This window comes from Vigna unguiculata, chromosome 4, assembly GCF_004118075.2.
Source record: "Vigna unguiculata cultivar IT97K-499-35 chromosome 4, ASM411807v1, whole genome shotgun sequence".
Lineage (NCBI taxonomy): Eukaryota > Viridiplantae > Streptophyta > Magnoliopsida > Fabales > Fabaceae > Vigna > Vigna unguiculata.
This window is the reverse complement of record NC_040282.1, coordinates 5,720,541-5,739,284: the sequence shown is the minus strand read 5'-3', so window position 1 is coordinate 5,739,284 and position 18,744 is coordinate 5,720,541. Positions and strand designations below refer to the sequence as shown.

At 29.8% G+C, this 18,744-nt stretch overlaps 1 protein-coding gene and 1 long non-coding RNA gene across 2 annotated transcripts; one reads left to right on the top strand and one right to left on the bottom strand.

Moving 5' to 3' along the window:
• The first annotated feature begins 1,098 nt into the window (after positions 1–1,098).
• LOC114181094 lies at positions 1,099–2,672 on the top strand. Its single transcript, XR_003603748.1, has 3 exons — positions 1,099–1,249; positions 1,353–1,419; positions 2,465–2,672. It is a non-coding gene; the product is annotated as an uncharacterized LOC114181094 (long non-coding RNA).
• Positions 2,673–6,787: 4,115 nt separating this feature from the next.
• On the bottom strand, positions 6,788–17,788 carry LOC114182067. The gene is made up of 9 exons (XM_028068815.1): positions 17,670–17,788; positions 17,179–17,587; positions 16,659–17,076; positions 15,825–16,569; positions 15,544–15,650; positions 15,199–15,320; positions 14,661–15,078; positions 13,892–14,561; positions 6,788–7,151 (listed from the first exon to the last, which is right to left on the bottom strand). The coding sequence occupies exons 1-9, from the start codon at positions 17,786–17,788 to the stop codon at positions 6,788–6,790; spliced, it is 3,372 nt and encodes a 1,123-aa protein (XP_027924616.1).
• Positions 17,789–18,744: the final 956 nt, after the last annotated feature.

Below are 18,744 nucleotides of genomic sequence, written 5' to 3'. Positions count from 1 at the left end.
GTAAAAAAAGGTTAATTACTCTCAATGGTAATTATGTGATGTTAATTTTAGTTTTAAAATAATTTTACTCTAAATCAGCCACAATTTATTATTATTATTAATTTTATCTTCAATAGAAAATCTTATTTTATATTTAAATGAAAAAATACAAAAATTATGTAATTTCATTATCCTTTTATCCTAGTTTTCTCTGAGAGGGCAAATTAAACAAATAAAGAGAGGCACTGAAATTTATAATAGGTTTACGCTTATTAGTCACGTGTTTCTTTAAATTACTTTTTTCGACAATATAATTTTATCAGTTAAAAATTATCAAATTAAAAATTATTACAATTCTTAACTAATTTTCCTAAATACTCTAACTAAATAAGAAATTCTATTTATTTTTGTCTTTGATTTCATTTATTTTTCTTTTTATATTTTACGATTTGTTTAATTATCAGACTGTTTTCTTTCTTCGATTTTTGTCATTTTCTTTAATAGGTATCCGTCAAGAAATTGATAATGATATATTCATTTTATTTTGTGAATACTTTAATGTTTAATTATTTATTTTTAACCGATACACCGATTAATATAACAAAAATACAAAATTTGCTTAAATATATATTATTTTTTTCTTAATTTTAAACTTAATTTAAAATATTTTAAGGTATGACATAAAATTCATAATGAATATATAACTTGAAAAAAATGAAATTAAAATTTGATTTTAAAATAATTCATTCCAAGATTAAAATTCTTTAATGGTTATCCTTCAAGAAATTGATAATGATATATTCATTTTATTTTGTGAATACTTTAATTATTTATTTTTAACCGGATTAATATAGCAAAAATACTAAATTTGCTTAAATATGCATTATTATTTTTTTCTTAGCTTTAAACTTAATTTAAAGTATTTTAAGGTATGACATAAAATTCATAATGAATATATAACAGAAAACAATGAAATTAAAATTTGATTTTAAAATAATTCATTCTAAGATTAACAAAATTCAAGAGATAAAAAATAATTTTAAAAAAAGTTACTAATGTGGAGACCCAAAAACTTCAGTCCTTAATCTCTCTTCTCTCTCTGTCACCCACACCACTGAACTTCATTTACACAGCAGTGCACCTCTTCTCCCTTTTCTCTTCCTCTGCCTTCTCTCTACCAAAACCTGAATTCACTCTTCATCTATTGCAGAGTCCAGACCTGAGGCTAGTTCAGGATCTCCTCTCTCAGCTATAATTCCCCCTCCTCCATGTAAGTTGTTTCTAACCTTTGCATTTTCCTCTTTAATTCGAAAATTTGTAGAATCCCTTTCTGCTATTGGGAACCCTTCTCATATTAGAACCTGTAATTTCAGCTCACTGAGTGGTACAGCTGAAGCTCTTGGGTGGGAGGATCCTAACTAATTAGAAGGATATATATAGGTAAGGGAAGCTAACCAATCTCCTTAATTTGAATAGGAAATTTGTAGATGAGTTTGAATTACATGTTTGATTGATAAACTGGTGTTTGAATTGCATGAATTGATGATTAATTGATTTTGATTGAGATAAAATGACCCACCGCATGAAGGAACAGGTTCGTGACCTGGTATTTTCGCCTAGGCGAGTGACGCTCGCCTGAGCGAAAACACCAGGAAACGCACCTCTGTTCTTGCGCGAAGTCTCGCCTAGGCGAGCTGGGGTCGCCTAAGCGAGATAACGATCTTGTCTGGGCGAACCAGCCTAGCCTGAGCGAGAGTTCGCTCAGTTTTTCTCTTTTGCCACTGTTAGTATCTCGCCTAGGCGAGATTGGCTCGCCTGAGCGAGATAACCTCTCGCCTAGGCTAGACTTTTTAGCCCGAGCGAGAGCTACTGCAGTAGTGGTACTTCAAATCTGTTTTCTTTGGTAAAAATGTATGTTTTAATGCATCTTTGTGCAATTTAGGCCCTGTATGATTGGAATGCTACCAGTGATGTATTGTATGATTAAATTGGATGAATATAAGTTATGAGAAGATGAGGTTAAAATGGAATTTCAAGGGAAATCTAAGTGGAATTGTAGTGTGTGTAAGGATGTAAGGAATCTATAATGGTTGGTATCCTGAAACTCCAATAATTATTCAAGCTCAGATAGAGTAGAATGGATTATGTCGTGAGGAGTAGCAGGAGGTCCTCGTCGTCGAACTTGATCAAGTCTTAGACGTGGAGGGGACTTACCCTGGGAACGGTCGAGTGAATACTCCATGTGTCCAGACTCTGCAGAGTCTGGGAACCGTTACAGGTGCAAGCCACCAAGAGTTCCAACGTCACTTACACAATCCGGATATCGAGTCTATAAATTATGATTGAATTATATGCTATGAATGATTTCTCTGATTGCGAAGTGTATTGATGTTGTTTCTTTCAGTTAGCTTACCCTTCTTGTTTGTGTTGTCTGCTTTTGCATATTATCCCTTTTGCAATGATCACCTATGTTTGGTGGGAGCAGAGCTGGAACGAGATGGAGATACCCCCTCTTGAGTAGAAGTTGGAGCCTGACAAGGAATGCCCACTGTAGTTTAGATTTCTACTGTATATTTTGAGGGTTTTGGTGTAGTTTAGCATCCTTTCTACCTACTCTTACCTGGTGTATGTATGTGTATATAGATGTAGTAGTGTGGAGGACTGTACTAGATACATATACCTTGTGTGTGTGATCGTTACCCTTACTATGTGTTATGTTTGATCATGATATAATGTTTTGTTTGATAGTATGACAAACTATTAAATGAGATGTTACAACTAACACACAAAGTATACTATAGACCATAAGGAAATTTATATTTAAATAAAAATAATAAAATTTTGTTATTTTATATTTTTGGTTATTTCGATATACAATTTTGCCAAATATTTATCATTTAATAAACTAGTTTAATGATTTTCAGCTATCGTAATTACCAACCTTCAGTTAACTGGTTTTTCAATTTTTAGTTAATTTTCGAACCAGATTTTACTATATCTGAAAAAAAGAGTAACTTTTAACTAGTATTTAGTTGTTTTACCAGTTAAATCTTTTTACTTGCAACATTCATAAACAAACTTTTTAATAGCTTACAGCATTTCTTAAAACATTAACCCATAGTTTCATTAAGTTTTATTTTCTAGGCTTTGTATGGAAATATAACTTGATTATATTTTTTCTTTACTAACCCATAAGACATAATTTTATTATTTATATATAAGAAAGTCTAATATTCATAATCTTTTTTTCTTTCTTTCATTTTTCTTCCTCTAGTCTTTTGTCGTTTTCTAATTTCTCTTCCTCGTTGTTTTTTTCTTTCTTCCACCATCTTTTTAAAATTTTCAAAAATAATTTCTTATTATTTTTACAAAAAGTTAGAATTTGAACAAGAATAATATATTTTTAATCAATTAGAAATTAATTTAGAGTAAATTGTTTTTCTCTAACATCTTTTTATCTTTAATTCCTTATTTCAGGATGTGAATATCTCAGAGTTTAGTTATGGAATAAGAACTATTTTAAATTATAAATAAATTTGATTTTAATTATGAAATTATTAACGAATATTATTAATACTGAAATGGTTGAATATGGATTGATTTTTGTTAAGAAATATATTAAAAGAAATATTATTAGCAGGAATTTTGCGATGAAAAAATATAATCCATATAGGTAAAACAAGATTTGAAAACGTAAATAAAATTTATGTAAATATTGAAATTGAGATGATTTATGATCTAGTTTTGATATTATTAAATATTGTATAATGAAAAATTATATTTTTGTATTGCTTTAACTTTGTTTTTAGCATCATATTTGAATGTTGTAATTTTATATTAGATGATAACTAAATAATTATTTGATCTTTCTTTCTTTATAAATAAATATTGAATGTTGCATTTGAATGTTTCTTTCTTTTTCTTTCATAAATGTTGATATTTTTTAAAATATGATATATAATGGTTGGAGTTTGAAAGTGTCAACCTAAATGCTAAATTTTGATAATGACATGATTTATAAAAATAAAAAAAGGAATAATTTTATTATATTAAAATTCAGCTACAACTTTTAGATTACTATTTTATTGTTTTTTAATTTTACTGGTGTTAGTATTCTTGTCCTATACACTTAATATGATTTAAAAGCATGTTCACAGTTAGACCCTTGAAGTCATTTCATTGTGGAACTTTTAGGGTTTCAAAGGCACTATGATAATGCATAGATATTTTTCTTCACACAACAAGAAAGGTAGACACTATTATTTATTATTATTATTATTTTCTGAAAATTTTGGAGGCACTTGGATCGTCCATTTCTAAATAATGTCACCCATCACGTGCATGGGGCCTCTCTGTGAAACAAAGTTTATGGAACTTCAATTTGGTACGTCCATTTGTAAGGATATAAGCCGTCTATTTATATATTATTCATATGATTAAACTCTCTTTCATTTTAATGTTAAGGAAATTAATGCCATAAGTTTTTATAAATAAATATACATTTTAATTTTAAATTCTATTTTTAATTTAAGTTAATGACGTAAAAATAACGTAGAAGAGTTGTTTTGGGGCTGATTTTTTACGTTATTTGAAGTTAAATTGTTTCCAAAAAAGTGCACTTCTATGGTTTTGTATTTTAATTTTAAGAGTCATTTGATCTTTTATATAAACTTTTATTATTATTTAATTAATTTTTCTCTATAATTAAATAGATAGAAAATTTCTACTCCAATAAAATATTTTAAACTCTTGTGCTAAATAGTTAGATTTTGAAATTATTAATAGTTATTAGTAGTTGCATCAATGATTAAACATTTCTCTATCATAAACAAAAATATGCTTATGAATATATTTTTTCCACTTTCAACATAGAAACATTTGATTCAATCATCTTGTTAACTTTATTAAGTTTTCCAAATATCAAACAAATTATTAATGATAAGTTAACTAAAGAATCCTCTTTAACTACCTTAACTATTTTGATAAAAAGGACTTTGTATGAAAAAGCTTTTGAGAGTATGTGATTGTGTTATGGTTAAGAATTAACCATATGTTTATATTTATTTTACAAACAAATAATATTCATGTAAGAACCACAAAACAATCTCCAAAATGTAATTAAAATATATATATATATATATATATATATATATATATATATATATTTATCATATACTCCTATACGAAATTTGTTGAAGACTTATAATGAATCTCAAACTTCTGTACTAAGATCTTGATCCCTCGAGCAAAGCAAATCAATGGTATATATAGGTGAAAAAATTCAAATGATTAAATTGTCAAGCACATAAAAAAAATTGATGAAGATATCCACGAAGAACTATATAAAAAATAAAAATAAAAAACTGCAGTGACAATTCTAAACTTTCTATTTTTTAAATTTTTTTTTGGTTCGTTGTTTTGGTCTCGTTGTAATTTCGGTGGCAACAGATAACAACTCCGTAGGGAATCACTAAAAAATTAGACCTAATTAATTAAATATGCAAAGTTATATATAGTGTTTCTAAACCTTTTGTTTCCCTTCTTTTTGGGTATATATATTATTGTCTTTTTTTATGGAATAATTACATGTGTATATATTCTTGTCTATTTTTATGTATGAAATAATTGTTGGATATGAACCCTAGGGCAGAAGACATGTTGATGTCTATATGAGACAATTTTTACTATTTTGTAGGTGGATATTTGGGATGCATGACATTCTTCCTTCACACACATTTTGTACATAATATGAGTGAGGTCCTTGGTCATGTGAAACTTAGAATTAGAAGATATATAAACTCATGGCCCCTTTAAGCCCAATCCATCTAGTCCATAAGCCCATGGTCCACTTTAAGCCCATTTTCCCTACCAGTTAAAAAATAACAGAGCAAGAGAATAAAAACAAAAAAAAAAGAACAAAGTTCAAAAGGAAAAGGAAAAAGCCAATAAGGAAAAACATTTCATCCATGCATTGACATTCATGCACCTTCATTTCTTTCATACCTTCCATATTAATACATGCACTCCAAATTTCAACTTGGTATTTACGTGGTATTTATCTGCATAAAAATCAAATTATTAGTATGGCATGTAAGGAACATGATACACCAGTATAGTTTTTAATGATAATGATAAAATATTTATTACAAATAATAACTAATAATTATTTTAAAATTTTTGAAATTGTAGTAAAATTTTAAAATATTATCACAAATATTATAATGATAAGATTACCAACAGTAATTACTATTATATAAATACGACACTAGTAACATTAATTTGTCAAGTATGGTGACCGTATATTATTATGTATATTATTATCATTATTGTACCAAATTATAAGTGATAATTATCATAGTTTAATTTTAGTGACAATATATTTTTATTAATGTTATACTAAATTAATAGTGACAATTACTTTTGTTATAAAAGTATAATTTAATTTTAGTGAGAAATATAATTATGATAAGACTATTGTTGACAATTTATTTACTGTCACAAAACAATAATAGTGACATATTTATATATTTTAGTGACAAATACTTATATCACTAAAATTGATTTTTCTTGTACATAATTGTTGTTCTATCATTGTATATGATTGTTGTCCTATCATTGTCTTATCATTGTATGTATATGTCTCCGTATTTAATGTAAGGGTTGTGTGATTTAATTATAAATCAATAAGAAAGTATTGTGTTCTTCATTTAATGACGAGCATGACGATCTACACGATTTCGACGACCTCGACAACTCATATGGGTCCGACGACCAAGACGAGTCCAACGACACGGACGGGCCTGACAACCTAGATGGGCTCGACGACCCAAACAGACTTGACGACACGATCAGGCCTGTCAGACTTGTTTGGCTCGTCGGGCCTATCCGTGTCGTCGAGTCCGTCCCGGTCATTGGGCCCGTTTAGGTCGTCGGGCTCATCCAAATCATGGGACTCATCCCAATTGTCGAGCATGTCCGGGTCATCAAGCATGTCCGGCTCGTTGGGCCCAACCGGCTCCTTAGGCTTGTCCGAGTCGTCATGTCTGTCCGCATTGTCGGGTCTAACGACGGACTTGTATGGTCGTCGTCGACCCTGTCTGGCTCGTCGAGCCCGTCTGTGTTGTTGGGTTCGTTTGGGTTGTTGGGCCCAACCGGCTTGTCGGACCCTAAGCCTAGGATGAAAAGTTTAATAATATATTTTAAAAAATAATATTTTTTTATGTTTAAGAATGAAGTCTATGGATTGGTCTTGATTCACAAGGCTTTTGACTGTGTAGATTTCTTTGATGGAAACTTTTTTCTCAATATGAACTTTTTTAGTCCTAACCTACATGAATCATGACCAAATTGACCCCTCCAAGCATAAGCACCGATCAACTATAGATTGTCTATTGCATTTAGCAGTGTTCTACCCAAGATAGAATAACAAATGGAAACACACATTAGACTCAAGAAATGTCCCAAGTTATTCAAATAATTATGGTAGCACCAACCTACAAAGATTCCATCAAAAGGTAACTTGTCAAAGAGCCCATTGTTATCCTACCCCAAAAGAAAATTAATGAGCTTTGGATACTGTTTAGTAACTACGTGTTTGGATGGAGAAAAAGAAAATAATTAATTTTTTTAATTTAAATTTTTTACATTTGGGTTAAATGAAAACTCTGGAAACAGAATTAAATTTGCCTTGATTTCAAATTTGAAAATTTTCTTTACTCTTTTGTTTTCTTCTATTATCAAAACAATATGATAGTGAGGGAACCTGGTATAAACTCCTGAAAGTCTTAATATGTTAACACTTCACCTTTATTTTAAAAAATAAGTGGCACTATCTTAGCACTCGTATTACTATTTTCTTCCACTTTTTTCATAGCATTTTCGCAAGGGCTATATTTTTCCAACATATATGGATGAGTTTAATTATTAATCATATATATTAAGATTAAGAATTTCTTAATTATATATATATATATATATATATATATATATATATATATATATATATATATATATATACTAACCTAAATGTATGATTAAGACAATAATTTTAATCAATTTTAATCTTAACTACCTGCTTGAATAAGAAGATTCAAGAAGTTTATAATAATTATTTATCATTGTAAGAGGTTTATTTATATATAGAAAAAGTGAAAACATGAAAAGCGGTGAAACTTAACTTTATACATTACAATTAGACATGAATAGTCAAGATTATTTTAATTAATTTCAATCATAACTATATACTTGAAGTATACTATTGAGATTCCCTCTGTTTACCATCTTAAACATCTATCTGATAATTCAGATTGGTAAAGAAGCACACAACCAGAGGAGAGGGAGTAAAAAACTTCATACCTTGTTACTCGGACACGTGTACCGTCAGTTGTCTGCCTGGCCTCGGAGAATGAGACACTTTATAGATAAAGAGCCTAAGACTTGAAAAAATTAAATAAATAAATGTTTATTTAATTAATGCAAGGATGAGAACTTTTAACTTAATTAATGTGGAGAAAAAAGATAAGAAGTAATGATAGCTCAAATGATTGAAAGTATTGAGTGGTGTTGAGAGAACATGAGTTTGAATCTATTGTATGCCAATTGTTGTTAATTTAATTGTTTATTATTTTTAATAATATATTTGTCCATGATAAGTGATAATATAATCCCAAATGTATAGGAAACATCATGAAACATATCATGAAACATGATTTTCTTAAATTGGTTGTGCACTCTTGTGGTTGTGTTTCTTAGGGAGTTATGGACAGTAAATAGAGAGTTAAGGGGCTGAGAGCAAATTTGGAGACAAGGGCTAGAGAAATTTTGGTGCAAAAAGGACTTTAGCATTTTTCAATTAGTTTTAATTGTCTTATTTTGGATTAAATAGAATGCATGTGAACCATGGATTCTGCCAAAATTTAGTAAACTGCTTGTGTTTTTAGAATTTTCCAGAAACCGCTTGGTTGCGTTGAAGACCCGCCAGGCGACTCATGCTTCTAGAACCCATTTTCTAGGTTTTTCTATAAACCGCCTAGCGGTTGTGTGTTATCCGCCAGACGACGCGAACAAGAGTGCCTAGTTTGCTAGTTTTTTGAGTTTCCTGAGATGATTGGGAAGCCTGAATTGAATCTATATGTGTGTTCGTGTGAATTTTTATGTGTTTGAATGTATACGAGTGAATTCCTAGAAGAAATTGGTATGAATCATTGCATAACTAGGGTTTAGGGTTTATGTTGGGTTGGGGATGAAGAACTATGATATCTGGGTATGATTGGTGTCTGTTTCATGAAAATGATCTTAATTTTAATAAACCCGAACTCTATAAGTTGATTGAACACTAAAGGAGTGGCAAAATGCATGCCTAAATTGATAATTGGGAAATTAGGGTTCGTACTGGTGCAGAAAAATCTGGGATTTTTTCTACAATTTGCATGCACTACCTAACGGTACAGGAACTGCCGCTAGGATTCTACACAGTTTTGGATGGAAGCCTTGAGGAGATAACTTGCTGGGGGCCTATTTACGAGTTGTAGCTTGTAATGGGGAGTAAACACGTGACCATTCTAGGTTGGAGCCTGATGGCATTGGAATTCCGGTGTGAGCGTGCTAGTTGTGGTTAGTACGGATGGTTCACTTGATTGCTCTTCATGATTGTAGTCGGTGAAGCTGGTAGTCTCGTGATGAATACAGATTGTGGTCTGTATTAAGGAGCTTCATTCGGTGTTATAGATTGTAGTCTGTAACTGGATAATTCCTGTGTGTGGACTACAAGTGGTAGCCTGTAGTTGGAGGGGCGAGTTGTCACTCATGGCAACAAGTATCAACTTAAGGATATCATAAAATGGTGTAGAATAAGGAGGTGAACAATAAAAGAAGTGAATGCTTGGGTATGAGGGTTGTAGGCCTTTAAAAGAGGTTGAGTTAATTTTAAATGCTTTGGATGATGGTTTTAGGGTAGAGATTTGTTGGAGCATTCCTTGAGTTGTGGCTTGAAATGACATCCCTTGAGTTGTGGCTCAGGATGGAGGGTAAACACGTGGCAATCTCGGGTTATGGCCTAGTGATATTGGTAACCAGTGTCGGTGTGTGAGTTGTGACTTGTACATATGATCTCCACTTGATTGAACAACCACAAATTGTCACTTAGATTCATAATTATATTTTGGCTTAATTATCATTTTGGTCCCCTAATTTGTTGGTGTGGTTCATTTTGGTCCCCTTATTATTTTTTGGTTCAATTTGGTCCTTTAATTCTTTAAAAAGGTTCAATTTGGTCATTGCCGTTAAGTTGACGTTAACACCATTTTCGTACATACCACGTGTCATTTTGTGGAATTTTCAATTTTTTAATTTTTTTTTTAATTTTTTTTTATTATTTAAAAAAAATTAAACTGACACGTGTCACGTCGTGGTTGTGCCACATGTCAACTTGATAAAAAGTTTAATTTTAATTATTTTAGTTTTAAAAAAAAGTGCCACGTGGCAAGTCATGATTGTGCCACGTGGCAAGTCATGATTGTGTCACATGTCAAGTTATCATTGGTTGTTTCCAATTTAGTCCCTCTATTTACAATTTTGATTTAATTCAGTCCCCTAATTTTTTAAAATGATTCAATTTTGTTCTCTCTAATTTGAGACCAAATTAGTAATTAATTTTAATTAAAACTTATATATACATGTTAAAATAATTTTTATTATATTTATAGATCAAATTACTCCATCTAACTATTCAAATTATTATTTTTTACATGTGTACAAAATTTTAAGTGTAAAAAATTACAAGTGAAAAAATGAAAAAATAAAATAACATGAATATTTAGGGAGTGATTTGATGTATAAATGATAAAAAATTATTTTAACATGAATGTATAAATTGTAATTAAGCTTAATTATTAATTTGGTCTCAAATTGGAGATGACAAAATTGAATCATTTTAAAAAATTAGGGGACTAAATTGAATCAAAAATTTAAATAGAGGGACTAAATTGGACAGGACCAATGATAGCTTAACACGTGACACAATCATGACACATGACAATATATTTTTTTAAATAAAAAATCTCAAATTGACACGTGTCACAACCATGACACATGGTATTGTAGTTTTTTTAAAATAAAAATAAAAACAATTTAAAAAAAAGTAAAAAGTAAAAAATTCCACAAAATGACACGTGACATGTTAACGTCAACTTAACGGCAGGACCAAATTGAACCTTTTTGAAGAATTAGAGGATCAAATTGAACAAAAAATAATAAGGGAACCAAAATGAACCAAATCGATAAATTAGAGGATCAAAATGATAATTAAGTCTTATATTTTTTATTGTCTTCTTTTTCATTTAAAATGTAATGAATACTTTATTTATATTTTAATATTTATATTCAATTTTTATTTATTTATATTGATATTTATTTTAACATCTTAAAATAATTTCTCTATTTATTAATTATGGCATGTAAGGAATATGATACATCAATATAATTTTTAATGATAATGATAATGATAAAATATTTATTACAAATAATAACTAATAATTATCTTAAAATTTTTGAAATTGTAGTAAAATTTTAAAATATTATCACAAATATAATAATGATAAGAGTAGCAACAATAGTTACTATTATATAAATACGACACTAGTGACACTAATTTGTCAAGTATGGTGACAATATATTATTATCATTATTTGTACCAAATTATAAGTAATAATTATCATAGTTTAATTGTAATGACAATATATTTTGAGAATGTTTATACTAGATTAATAGTGACAATTACTTTTATCACAGTATAATTTAATTTTAGTGACATTAAAAAATATTGTAACAAATATAACTATGACAAGACTATTGTTGACAATTTATTTATTCTCACAAGACAATAATAGTGACATATTTATATATTTTAGTGACAAATACTTATATCATTAAAATTAGGTTTTATTGTACATGATTTATGTTCTATCATCATATATGATTCTTGTCTTTATCATCGTATTTATATGTCTCCATATTTAATATAAGGGTTGTGTGGTTTAATTATAAATCAATAAGAAAGTATTGTGGTCTTCACTTATGACAATTAGGTTAAAATACTTTTTTGGTTCCAATTTTCGTCAAGTTTTTTCAAATAAGTCCTAATTTTGGTTTTGTGTTCAAATAGGTCCCAATTTTCGTCAATTTTGTTCAATTGGGTCTTTTTTTGCTAACACCGTTTAAATCATTAACGGCCATGAACAGTGACTGCCACGTGTCACTTTGTGGTTTTTTTGAATTTTTTTTATTTTTATTTTTATTTTTTTTTTATTTTTTTTAAAATTTTGTTATTTTTTTAAAATGTACACGTGTCAACCTAGGAGTGTGCCACGTGTCACTTTGTGGTTTTTTTTAATTTTTTCTGAATTTTTTTAAAAAAATTTTAAATTTTTTTTAAATTTTTTTTTAAATGTCCACGTGTCAACCCAGTAGCGTGTCATATGTCAAAGTCAATATTCTAAATTCAATTTGGTCCCTATATTTGTTATTTTTGTTCAATTAGGTCCCAATTTTTGTTAATATTAACCAATTTGGTCTCTCTCCAAATTAAAACCAAATTTAATTTTTATATTAAAATTCATATTTTTTATTAAATATCTTTATATAATATATTAAAATTTACATCATTATAACTTTGATATAAAAATTAAATTTGGTCACATCTTCTATAGGGACCAAATTGGTTAATCTTAACAAAAATTAGGACCTAATTGAACAAAAATAACAAATATAGGGACCAAATTGAATATAGAATATTGACTTTGACATGTGGCACACTACTAGATTGACACATGGAAATTTAAAATATAATTCAAAAAAATTCAAAAAAAATTCAAAAAAATAAAATAAAAAATTCAAAAAAACCACAAAGTGACACGTGGCACACTCCTGGGTTGACACGTGTACATTTAAAAAAATTTTAAAAAAAAATTAAAAAATTAAAAATAAAAATAAAAAAAAATTCAAAAAAATCACAAAATGACACGTGGCAGTCACTGTTCATGGCCGTTAATGATTTAAACGGTGTTAGCAAAAAAAGACCCAATTGAACATAATTGACAAAAATTAGGACCTATTTGAACACAACACCAAAATTAGGACTTATTTAAAAAAACTTGACGAAAATTGGGACCAAAAAGGTATTTTAACCTGACAATTATTATAGTTCTTGATAGTTATAAGCGGTAATCATTTTGTTAAAAACTAATCCTTCTACCCGTGCAACGCACGAGTTTTTTTTACATGTAATATTTGTGGTAATAGCAATGGGTTTTTGGATATTTAATAATCTATATGATGAGAATCTAATGTTTTTAAAAGATGTTGAAGTGTATTAATAGAATAGATGAATTTAGAATGTAATTAAAGTGGTATGTCAAGTTAATATGTGATTTCATTGAATATTATCTTCAACCACCAACAACAAAAATATGACTAATACACTACTTTGTTAAAATAAGAATAAAAAAAGAATAAATTACATACCTAGAATGTCTCATTTGTACACAACGACTTCTTTGTTAAACCTTTTCTGTACCATCATTTTCCTGCATGGCAGAGCATAACATAAATAAGTTGATATATATTTATAATAGCTTTGAAATGAAAAAAAATATTAGAAATGACATACCTATAATTTATTCTTTTTCAAAGAGTTTCAAAAATTTCTTTGTACACAACGTTTTTAGTTGTGTTTGTTACCTTTCCATCTTCATCCAATATAAGTATTTTCAATCCTCTTTTGGTTTTGACTCTAGAAATAGCAACATATAGTTGACCATGTGTGAATACAGGTTGTGGAAGATAAAGGCCGACTCTAGAAAGTGTTTGTCCTTGATTTTTGTTAATCGTCATTGCAAAGCATAACGATATCGGAAACTGTCTTCTTTGAAATTTGAAAGGCAATCCTGAATCAGATGGCACTAAATCCATTCTTGGTATAAAAATCCTGTCACCAATGTTTTTTCCAGTAATTACAGTTGCAGAGATTACATTCTTGCCTAAATGGTTGACTTGCAATCTTGTGCCATTGCATAGACCTTTCGCTTGATCAATGTTTCTCAAGAGCATAATTGGAACACCTGTTTTCAACTTCAGTTTATGATTTGGTATCCCTGAACATTTGATATCATTTAAAAATTCAGATGTAAACCATTCAGATTGCACTTCATCTTGTTCATCAGATTGGCAAGGTGTATCTGAACTTAAATAAGTCACCTCTTCACCATAGATTAAAGACAACATGAAATCATTTACTTGCTCTACAGAATCATTTGTTGGGCACAAAATTGCTCCGTCATCAAAATAATTAGGCTTCAGCATGTTAACCATAAATTGAGGATAGACAAATTCAACCAATGCCAATAAAGGTAAATTTGTGTTTGTAATCAGGAGCTGTTCTGGAATTTCAACTATGCACTCACCATTCTCATTTAGATCCATTTTTCCGTCTCCAATCTTCAATATCCAATCAGCAAATTCTTGAATCTCATTGGCTGTTTGAGTATTTGATGTAGTACTTAATCTCATGTTCTTGGATAACTTTAGCACTTTACAACAAGTCCATAACTCTGAATAGTTGATTGCTGATTTTATGATATCAAACCTAGATCATTTTTTGATAACTGGTAGAATTTGTCTAAAGTCACCTCCCAACACAACTGCTTTGCCACCAAATGGTTTGTCTTTATTGGCATCATCAACATTTCGCATAATATCTCTTAGTGTTCTATCAAATGCCTCAAAGCACATTCTATTCATCATTGGTGCTTCATCCCAGATAATCAAACTGGTTGCCATAAGAAGTTTTGCTTTGAGACTACCTTGTGCTATGTTGCAAGTTGATTCATCGTTAATTAACAGTGGGATGCAAAAGGTAGAGTGTGCTATTTTTCCACCAGGAAGTAATAAAGAAGCAATTCCACTTGATGCTACGTTCAAAACAATCATGCCCTGACTTCTTAGAGCAGCTGACAATGTCTTCCACATAAAAGTCTTACCTGTACCACCATAGCCATATAAGAAAAAGAATTCTCCCTTCTTTGAAAGAACTGTTGTCATGATATCCTAATATACATGAATTTGTTCATCATTCAGTGCTTTAAACAAACTGTCATGTTCTTTCATCATGTCTTGTTTATTATATTGCAGCTCATCAACAATAAATCTATTATTGAATGTATGTACATCTGAAAGATCAAGTTGAGGTAATGAAGGATAATCTTTCAAACTTCTACCATTTGACATTAGCATTTCCTGTATTTCCAGCAGACATATTTTTTGTAATTCAGCAGTCTGAATTTGAAGACCTGCAAGAAGTAAATAATACAATTAAAATATATAAGTATAGCAAATTAAATAAAAAACAATATAAAATACTTGGTAAGTTCATCTCCTTTCTTTTTTTGTACAAAATTCCATCACATAAGATACTCCAAGTAGAATTCCAAACTATATCTGGTTTAGAAATTGTATTCATCGACAACAAAGTAACAAATAATCTTCTAAGTTGATACCCAGAAGCAAATTCACCTGCTTCTTTTATTGCATCAATATATTCTTTGTCGTCAGCCAACAATCCCAAAACATAGCAAGCTTCTTGGTATGTTTCATAATATTTTCCATCAATTGTCTTAATGCTTTCATAATCAATACAACCTTTTTGAATGGTCAGTGATATCCTCAAATAATAAAGTTCTCCAGACCCAGGAGGAATATAAGTAAGTCTACCAATGTTGTAGCTTTTCTTCCTTGGTTTTCATTCTGAATAAGTCAATTCTTTTCCTTCCTCATAAACTTTGTTAGCCTCAAACCAAGCTAGAAACATTGTGTTAGCATTTTCGTATATGTTGAAGACCACATTAATATCATCATCATCTTTAAACAAAGCTGATTGTTGGCCAGGAAGATGAAATGTCAATCTCTGAATAAGAGGCCATCTGTGATGGATGTCAAAAACAAATATTCTCCAAGCGGCTTCACATGGTGATAAATACCTACAATCGTAATACCTTTTGATCTCATCAATAATGGTTGATTTTTCAGACTGTGCAGAGTTGTTGCTTATTTTAAGAGTAGCTCTGTCAGGACCTTTGTTCACATATTTGAACAAATATTTTATTGAATTGGTCTTGTTGCAATACTCTGTATTGACGTGTGCTTGATACCTCATTAGAAGTGGTGGATTGTAAGGAACAACACTTCTATTGTGCAGCTTAATTCCATTCTTCTCAACAAATCTACCATTATCAAGTCTTCTATAGCATGAATATCCTTCTTCATCAATTGAAGTCGAAGATGTGAATTTTTTAGGATAAAATTTAGAACATCTTCCTTTCTTCATGCAAGGTGAATTATATCTTGCAGGTCCGCATGGTCCATGAATCATGTAACTTGAGACAACTTTTTCCAATTTTGGGTACAAATCCGTATTGGGCAATTCAGCTGATATTACTTTATCAATATCAGTTGAATTCTTCAATTTGCTTTCTCCATCCAACCATAAAAGTATATGTACATGAGGTAAACCTCTTTTTTGGAATTCTACTGTGTACATTCCTGCATATATAAATAAATAATAGATATAGTTGTCAGAATTTAATTTAATAAACATTTATATAATGTATATTACATCATATATAACATACTTGCAGTGGTTTTTCCAAAGAAGATATTTTTTTTAAACTCTGTCATCATTTCATCCAGCTTCATTTTGAACACTCTACATACAATATCGGGTCTATCTGAAGCTAATAAGCCTTTTGCTAAGACAAATTCTCTTATTTCACTCCAATTCACATTGCATGTTATAGTAATGAACAAATCAGGATTTCCAAATTTTTTACAAATTGCCATAGCATCTTGACAATTGTTGAACATGTATCTGGTACCACCAGTGAATGAAGCAGGCAAAACAATACGTCTTCCAATTAAAGAAGGATATGTCTCTCCTCTATTAACAGCTTCTTGTAATCCATTAAGAATATCATAGCGAATTAACTTCTGATTAGCTCTGATGAAAGACAACCTTTGGGCTTCAACCATTGTATAACAATCGACCAGAAACTATTGGAACAATCTGCATGCATTCACAATATTTCCTGCTTTTACAGATCTTTGTTGTATTCTAAAGGCAATAAATTCTTGCAAAGAAATTCTAATTCTTACCCTAGATTTAGTTCTTGAATGAGATTCTCTTATTGGGATATCCTCTTGATAACCATCTTCTTCATATGGAAACATGAGAGGATATTGCAGTGGCATGAAAGCTGTGTGAGTTTCATGCAGTCTTGTTAATTCATCAGAACATTTTTTTACCACTATATCTCTGCCTACATCCATATTGCCAAAATCACCAACTATTAGTGCAACTATTTCATCACATGAAGGTGTGTTGTAGACTTTAGGGTCTTTGTTTATGCCTCTAAATAGTCTTAGCGTGAAATCTGATTCCATATGTTCCAATGACAAATCTCTTACTCTTCTAAAAGATTTCGCAAGAACATTGTGATTGTCAATCATTTCAATCAAATCAACAACCAATGATTCATCTATAACAGATTCCTTGGTGTTTGAACTAAAACATAATAAAGAGAATACATGTCAACAGATGTATTTAAATATTTGATATAATCAAATTAGTTCATATATTCACTGACCTGAAATGCTTCACTCTGTTACTCATTTCATTTTCGGTATCATATGTACAACTGTGCAAACTTTGGCTTTGATCCATGCTTTGGCAATAAACTGCCAATACGGTGATAGTTTTGTCCATTAAGAATAAATTGTGGTGGAGCGGAACCATTGTTCATTGAATTATCTATCTTACCACCAATTGAAGTACATGAAAACATGCTATTGTATACTCTTATGTTTTGTAGAAATGATTTGCTTCTCTAATCTTCACCATTCAACAAACCTTCAAGAAGATTAAGTGGTCTTTTTAATAGTGGAATTTGCACTTTTCCCTTTTGACAACACAATGAGAATTGAACTTCCTTTGATGTGTTACATTTTTCTGCTCTTTCTTCATACCAAAGTTCAGCTTTACAGTATTGGCATTCAAAGCAAGGTTCTCCAATATTGAGAAGTTCTGAACATCATTACAAATCATTAGCATGAAAATGCATATATTTTTATTTGCAGTTATATACAATTATGTTGGAGATTATGTACCTTGTAACTCTCCTTTGCAATACAATTTGTTTGTAGTTGTAGTATTGTAGTATGTGCTTCAATATTAGTAAGATGAAAATTAATTAATGATTTCAAAAATATTTATATTGACATCAATAAGTTGAATATCTGAATTACCATCATCTCTTATCGTTGCTGAATCATCATTTGTTGTGTCTGAACAATTATGTTGTGTTGTTATTTCATCATCAAGATTGAATCTGTTTTAAAGTGATTGTATGACTTGAAAAGGATATTTGACAACTTTATTCTTAGAGACAAAATGTGAATCATTTACAACCTCTGATCTGCCACCTATGAAAAATAACAACAACAACCTTCATTGACATTGTGAGTATGAATATTGTTATATATGAATAATTTGAGAAATTAGTTTCTCTGGAAGATTAAAAATCTACTTACCTGCACTGGAATTGTAATTATTTTGTCCATAATTTCTTTGACTGTTATTGTTAAAACTTGTAGTCATTCAAAAACATTGATATAAATTTAAAATTTGTCAGTTTCATTTCATTACAATAGGTATATAAGAAA